We start from the raw sequence: 8,215 nt of genomic DNA on the forward strand, positions 1-8,215 counted from the left end.
AGTTTTTGTCCAACTTTAGATATCGGTGATAAAATCGATGAAAAAATTTGAAAACCTTGAACCTTAGCATTGCAGAGTCGTCGTTGCACAATCTGTTTGACGCGGAAGTACTATTTTTACCGTTGGATTTTTGCCCAATGCCCAATAAATATAACGATTGTTATTATTAAATTTAATTCATACAATATTTTTTTTATATTTCAATTTTTTTTTTATGATTATTTATATTATTATTATTTTAATTATTGTGTTATAGCATATTTTTTTATTTATGAGGTCTTAGAAGATCTGACCTTGGTATTATATATCTTAATAATTATAATATATACCTATTTATTTTTAAACAACAACAAAGTATAAGTTAGATAAAAAATAAACTAAAAATAAACAAGTTGCATGCTCATCCAATAAGGATATGCTTGAAAAGAATGAACTGAATTGATATTACTAGAGTACATAGGCGTGCGCATGGGAGATGCCGGATGTTTTGGTGAAGCTATTGTTTGCTTATTATTATTGCTACAGTCGGATTAAAAATGTGTGTCAATACTTTAATAAAAAATAATTTAATATAAACTATTTAATTTAATTAAAATCTAACTAATGTAATATACTTATTAATTAAATTTGTAATTAAAACAAGTCTCAATATAAAATATTATTTTTAAAATCTGTTTGCATATTTAAGATATTAAAATTATTTAGGATTTTTGAATTTTTAAAGTGTTAAAGTATTTTCTTTGTGTTTAAATAATTAAGTGGAATAGGCAAAATATCAGTGACTTTCTAAAAAATTACGAACACTATCCACTTCTTTGGAATGTATACGAGGTTTGATCAAAAAATACCTAGATTGTGTTAATAATATTTATCAGGGACCAGAACTGTAACCGAAAAGAACCGATACTGGTACCGGCTAAACTCTAAAATTTAGGAACCGTAACTGAAACCGGAACCTTTATTTCCAAAAATGAAAAACCGTAACCGTAACCGTAACCTTAATTATAACAGGGTTAATTTAAATCAAATATTTAGACTAGTAAAACTATGGTAATGACTATTTTGTTTGTCCATTTGTGGGTTCGGAAAAACAAAAGTCAAATCTTTTTATGTTTTTACTATTTTGTGTTGTAAACTGTAATAGTGTAATGCATATAATAAGTAAATTTATAATATTATTATTATTATTATTTTTGTGTGTTTATTAATATATTACAATTTACAATGAGTATATCATCTATCTTGTCTACTAAGTACTAAATAAAATTAATGTTTAAACAAATTTATAGACACAATAGTAGCCATTATTAACTTTGATTCCTAATTAAAATTAAATTTTAAATTGAAGATATTTATTTCATCAAATCATAATATTTCACAATATTACAAAATATTTTACAAATTCTTTCTATGAGTTGGAATAAAATAACTTAACTTAACTCAAAGAAATATAATAGGCTGATATAATATATATATTTAATATATTTGTAATTATTTTTTTTAACTATTCATAATACCTTCTATATCCATGAAATGAAACAATTACAATTTAAACAAGAATAAATAAATAATTTCATATTATTTTTTAATAAATCTCTAATAATCAGAATCAACCGAAATTAACCAGTTATAGAACCCGTACTCTTTTAAAAAACCTATTGGTTCCAGTCCCTGATACTTATATTAATCAAGATAACGAAACCCCGATAATGTCATTCTATAAAGTAACTTCTAACGAGTATTTGAGCGTTGGTTTGAAATCGATAACCAGGGGTGTCATTTCAACTTTTGAAAGGGTGAGACAACTGTTTAAATTTGCCAACATCATAATATTTAAAAAATTATGGTTACCTATACCGTGTGTTCAATTTTAAAGGTAACAGGAAATATTTCGAACGCATGACCTTGAATTTGATTTGGTTTTTTTTTACAGTTTTATTATTTAATACATGTTTTTGATAAATTAAATTCTAATTTTTAACTCTTTTATACCTGCGCATGCACAGTAAAATAAAAATTTCTTAAATAGGAACCCCCATTTTTGACACTGGAATTGGATTGCTCTATTTTTTTTTTTGAGCAACTTTGATCTTTTTTTTGTTTTTTGATATGTTCAAAAATTTACATTTTTAAGACAGTCGAAAGTTTTAAATTAAGTAATAATTACGAATTATTCGTATTTATCGCATATTTCAACGCTCATCGTATCTTAATCAAGCATTTACAGATATTATTAAAACAATTTATTTTTATTAAAACTACAAGGCAGTAGCGTGGCTTGCATATAAGCAGTGTAACTGCGGCATAAAGTGAATAGATATTTTTCAAGTGAAATTTAAAAAAAAACATAAGTAAATATAATGAAAAAGTAGATAATAATAGGTACATTGTAAGTAAATTAATTGATAACACTTGTTTTCTCGCTAAACAAGAATTAGCTTTTAGAGGTTACGATGAAAAATCAAATTTCTTAAATAAAGGTAATTTTTTCGAAACATTTAACTTGCTCTCTTCTGTTGATGATAAATTAAAATTTCATATTTCAAATTCTACTGTTTTTATAGGCCTTTCTAATGACATACAAAATTATTTGATAAATTCCATTAAAAATGTTATAATTAACAAAATGAAAAATGAAATTAAACATGCTGAGTTTTTAGCAATAATTACTGATGAAACAACTGATATAACTAAAAAATCACAACCCACAACAGTATTTAGATATGTTAATGATAATGGTGTTTAAGAGAGATTTATTGGATTTTGTGATGTTAGTGCAGATAGGTCCGCTAAATCTTTAGCAAATCATTTTTTTTCAATACTCCCAGAGTATATATGTGATGAGAATAAATTAGTTGCTCAAACATATGATGGAGCAGCTGTTATGTCTGGTTTTCATTATGATTTGCAGACTTTGATAAGACATAAATATAAATATGCCACATATATCTATTGCTATGCACATAAACTTGATTTAGTTCTTAAACAGTCAGTATCTCATATAAAAGAATGTAAAATATTTTTTACCAATCTAAACGAATTTGCTGTTTTTTCGCTAATAGTACAAAAAGAATAAATGAATTAGATTTAATAGTTAAGGGGCCTCACCACCACGTCTTTTTTTAACAAAAACTACTGTTTCTAATTCCAACGCTACGTGTCGAAAATTATCACGATTTTTATTCTGAAAAAATATTCGGATGCTCCGTAATATGTACAAGGGAACGATCGAGCCACATTCTTAATTTTTGTAGTTTGAATTGCAATAAATATTGTTGTAAATACAAAAAAAATACAAAATTTCAAACTTAAATATTTAATTAACTAAATACAATTTTTAAAATGTGCCTCGATCGATCCCTCGTACATATTACGGAGCATCCAAATATTTTTTCAGAATGAAAATCGTGATAATTGTCGACACATAGCGTTGGAATTAGAAACGTATGTTGGAATGAAAAATAAACATTTTTTTGCGAACACGATATTACCTGATGACATGTGCGTGCGAGTGCGTGCGAGAGCCCCCCCGTACCGCTATCGTACCGAGTCTAGCTAAATAAACCTAAACAGTGTAATATAATTGGATACGTTATTTCGTGGTGTCCTATAATAATGTTAGCAATTACTTATATTTCCCTAAAATTAATAAATAAAATTACCCTATGGAAAATTGATAAAAACAAAGATATTATAGGAATTAATACCAACCATAAATATTACTACCAAGTTCAAGGATAACTACACGTCACTGGAAGAAGATTTAGTATAATAGCATATTGGACAAATAAAGGTGTAAAGTATGAAACAATTGAACGAGATGATATATTTTGGGGTAACAAAATGTTTCCAAAACTAGAAATGTTTTTCTTCAATTGTCTTCTTCCTGAATTGGTTGATCCCAGACATTCCAGAAGTATGCAAATAAGAAACCCTACTTATATTTTGGAAGCAAAAATGAAGAAAAAAAATAGGCTACACTATACCCGTATGAATATAATATAAGCTATTATTTACTATACAAATTATGTCATATGATTTTAATTTTACCTAAATAATACTATTTTATCACAATATTATAATAATTAAAAAATAAGTACGTAATTGTATTAATCAACAATTTATTGTATGAACTGCACTAACAGAAAATTTCGTAATTATTACCCTCCCTGATTGTTTATTTATTATGTATACTGTTTCTATGACTAATAATACTACATTATAATGACAATAGTTGATGTTAAACTACCTATGTCCTAAACTCCTAAACTATATTATACTAATGCAATAATACTTGAACTATTCAACAAAATATACACAATATACCTATCTATATTATCTGGCAAAAAAAAATAATAATAATCTAAAACTCTTCCTGTTTTTTTATATTATATATTATGGGTCCACGTATAAACTTAGAATTTAGAATTCTGGACCGCATAAATCTAAACTGTACATATTTGGAAAGTACATTATCTGAACCGTATGAATCTGGATACGATTACGCATGTATTGGCACTCGTCGCTACACTTAGCAAATCGAAAATATCCCTTGGCTTGTTACGCAAAACCACTTCAAGTAGGTAACAGGGACAAAATAAATGTGGATATGCAGATATATATATCCAGATTTGTACGGTCCAGATAATCTATACCAATAATGACTATACAAATTATTTTACACTGCGGACTATATTATTATTTTTCTCAATTTATAGCATAATAAGTTAAAACTAATGAACCGAATTCTCTGAAGCCATTCAACACGCGAGTACGGGACACCGATTATAATAATATGATTACGACTAGTGACTTCCTGATGGTATGGAAAGGAGAGCGGTACCCCCATTGAATTGTACTCACACTAAAAATTATTTACAACTAACACAAATATCCCAGGACGGCTACGACGAGATTAGAAATTGCCTATATGTTGCCCCTTAAATAATAGCAGTAGCGAGGCCCCTTAAAAAACGGTTTCCAACTATTACTCCGACAAGATGGAACTATAATAGTAAACTAATTAATACTGTAGTTGAACATAAAAAGAAATAAAACAATGCAGATTATTTTAGAGAATGCTGATAAATGGGACACTGAATCATTAACATATGCTAGAAGGTTTTGTTTAACTTTAGAAGATTTTGATTTTAATTTCAATTTAATTATTTTTGGTAAAATATTACCCTTAAGCAAGGTACCTTTTTGATATATTGCAAAACAAAGTATTTCATATTTCATATTTTACTCAAACAATTAATACATTTAAGAAACAATTAAATGAATACAGGCAAAAATTTGATTTAGTTTAGAATGAAGTAAATGAATTAGAAAAAGATAAAGTAATTCCCTTTATAAGTAAAAGGTCGGTTTTTTTCGATATTTTAATTTTTTAGTGAGTTATGTTTTTTTAATATATATATATAATTATATATATATATATATATTACATACTCATAACACGCTTAAAAATTAAAATATCAGAAAAAACCAATCAATAAAACATAGATAATGTTCTTCCCCTAAAGTTCGACTATAGGTCAGTTTACACTAATATTAAAGCTAACATCACTACATTTGAATCATTGAATGCAAATTTGCTGTGTTGTACGTATGTCAGATGGAGACAACACATGCTAGTATGACAGTCTTCTTAATATTTTACAGAACTTATTTATAAAAATATAAACTTGTATCTCAAATATAATATAGGTACTGTAGTTTGAGGTTAAAAGGAACGATTTTAACGGTTTTTTATAGATTATAAGCTCAATTTTTATGGTATCGATATCACGAAAACTGTTTTATAAAAATCACATATATAGAAATAAATAATATACCAAAAATAAAGATTTTAAGATTCGCGTAATAACGATTGACATAAACCGGGGAGGAGCCAGTGTTTCCCAATTTTTAATAAACCTTGAATGTGTATTCAAAAGAGAATATTATCTGATTTCTGAGTACAAAATAGTAAATAAAAATTTACTATTTACTAATTTTAGCATTTGATCATCGGACAAAGAATTGCCGGCATTTTCAAATTTCTTAGAGTGGGGCATTTGTCATAGTCTGCCCCCCTCCAAAATTACGCCCTTGTCGATAACAATATATTTTTTTATTTTATGGTACTTTTAAGAAAGCATATTTCAGTGGCGAATTTCGTAATGGAAGGAATAGAAGAACAACGTGTGTGCGTGAAATTTTGTTTTAAATTTGGGAAAAGTTCTAGTGAAACTTTTGGAGATGATGCCCTGTCTCGGACAACATTTTTTAAGTGGTTTAAACAGTTTAAGGAAGGTAGAATATCCGTAAGGATAACGAACAACTTGGTAGACCCTCGACCAGTAAAACAAATGAAACTGTTGCTCGTGTTGGTGAAATTATTCGAAATAATCGTCGATTAACTATTAAAGAAGTTGCAGAAGACGTCGGAATATCTTATGGTTCGTGCCAAGAAACACTAACCAAAGAATTGGGTATGAACTGAATCGCTGTCAAATTTTTTCCTCGCCTCTTATCCGATTAACAGAAACAAAACTGAAAGACTATCGTGCAAGAACTTTTTGAAAGAGCAGAAATTGATTTAGACTTTTTAAAAAATATTTTTTCAGGTGAAGAAACTTAGATTTACGGGTATGATTGAAATCAAGCATCAATCATCACAGTGGAAGTTAGCAAATTCTAGACCAAAAAAAAGCAAGACAGGTAAAATCAAATGTGAAAGCCATGTTAATCACATTTTTTGATTTTCATGGTATAGTTTATCGCGAATGGGTGTCTCAAAGACAAACAGTAAATCAGCATTTTTATTTAGAAGTCATGAGAAGATTACGTGAAAGTGTTAGGAAAAAAAGGCCAGAAAGTTGGAAAAGTTGTTCTTAGATGTTGCATCACGATAACACTCTGGCTTACAGCTCATTGCTCATTTGTCAGTTTTTAACGAAAATTCAGACTCAAGTAGTTCCACAACCATCATACTCACCGGACTTGGCTACGTGCGACTAATAAATATTCCAAGCATATTAACATATAGTTGTTTTTAATTTTATTCAATTATTATTTATTACAGAATAAAAATTATATTCATAATATACATTTTTCTTTTTTTTAGGATTTAACCCTATATAAACATGCTTTATTTTATTTGTGCAGAACAAATACACAAATTACCATCTCTTGTTGTTCAATATAAAATAATATATATCCTTGGTCCGTACAGAAACTATACTTGTAAAGAAAATATCGTTCTCAATCATTTCAAACTTTAAGTAGGTAGTTTTAAAAAAAATCATGTTCTGATTAAACATACTGATGCATTAGAAATTAATGAAATGATACAATTTAGTAATTCAGAGTTAAATTCTCATTTAAAACATAATGTCAATTAATATGATGATGTAGATATAGTTAATAATACGTTTGATCAAACACCTCAGATACCTAATGAAAATGTATTTGATTTTAATGAAAGTATTAAACAGTTTCATTGGTTAGCTATACAATTTTGTCTTAACTTTCATAATAATAACTTTTGTAAAAGTCATTTGCTTAATATTAAAGATGATATAGAAGCATAACTTATTAAATCCATCACTTCCTTATTGAAAAATATGATTAAAAATGAAATTCAAGACCCATTGATTTATCTAGATTTTCTACAGTTATTTCATCATTTCAGATCCCATTAAATATTGTGAAAGTGAACATATTGAGATTGCCCAGTTGAACTAAACGAAGTATGTTTTTTTTGTTAAATCTTTATGTTAAAGCCACACATATTATTATATTAGTATATACAATAATTGATAAGTAATAATTTTTTTAATGAAATAATATATTTTAATAAAACTGCTAAACAGCTAAACTTGTAACACATACTGATGTAAGTATTTTGAAATTAATGAAATAATAAATACAAACTATTCAAATAATAGGCTTAAATACATAAGAAAAAAAAAAAAATTATGGTTCAAACCAATTGTACTTCCAAAAAATGTAGTGTCTCACATAATTTTAATAATAAATAATAATAAATTATTTCAACTATAGAATTAATAAAATACTAACTATAGGAACAAGGTTATAAGAGCCTTGGAGGCAAAGGAATTTTGTTTTATGGTTCAAAACAAAAAAATCCATAATGTGAGAATAAATCTTTATTATAAATTCTATAAATCCATCTTAAATTAAATTGATTAATATTAATTTATTA

The 8,215-nt window shown here is 27.0% G+C and overlaps 1 protein-coding gene across 2 annotated transcripts; it reads left to right on the plus strand.

Moving 5' to 3' along the window:
• Positions 1–714: 714 nt before the first annotated feature.
• LOC112680367 lies at positions 715–7,016 on the plus strand. Of its 2 annotated transcripts, none has more exons than XM_025550446.1 (4): positions 715–831; positions 6,417–6,555; positions 6,615–6,708; positions 6,818–7,016. In XM_025550446.1, the coding sequence occupies exons 1-4, from the start codon at positions 821–823 to the stop codon at positions 6,883–6,885; spliced, it is 312 nt and encodes a 103-aa protein (XP_025406231.1). In that variant the 5' UTR covers positions 715–820; the 3' UTR covers positions 6,886–7,016. The 2 variants fall into 2 exon arrangements, with proteins under 2 accessions (XP_025406231.1, XP_025406232.1); XM_025550447.1 differs by having other exon boundaries at positions 6,821–7,016.
• Positions 7,017–8,215: the final 1,199 nt, after the last annotated feature.

Source organism: Sipha flava, unplaced genomic scaffold (assembly GCF_003268045.1).
Source record: "Sipha flava isolate LNK unplaced genomic scaffold, YSA_version1 176_pilon_pilon, whole genome shotgun sequence".
NCBI lineage: Eukaryota > Metazoa > Arthropoda > Insecta > Hemiptera > Aphididae > Sipha > Sipha flava.

Coding starts and splice junctions, on each gene's coding strand:
- LOC112680367 (XM_025550446.1), top strand. Junction 6,556..6,614: donor CAAAACTGAAAGACTATCGT/GCAAGAACTTTT, acceptor ATATTTTTTCAG/GTGAAGAAACTTAGATTTAC. Junction 6,709..6,817: donor ACCAAAAAAAAGCAAGACAG/GTAAAATCAAAT, acceptor ATTTTTATTTAG/AAGTCATGAGAAGATTACGT.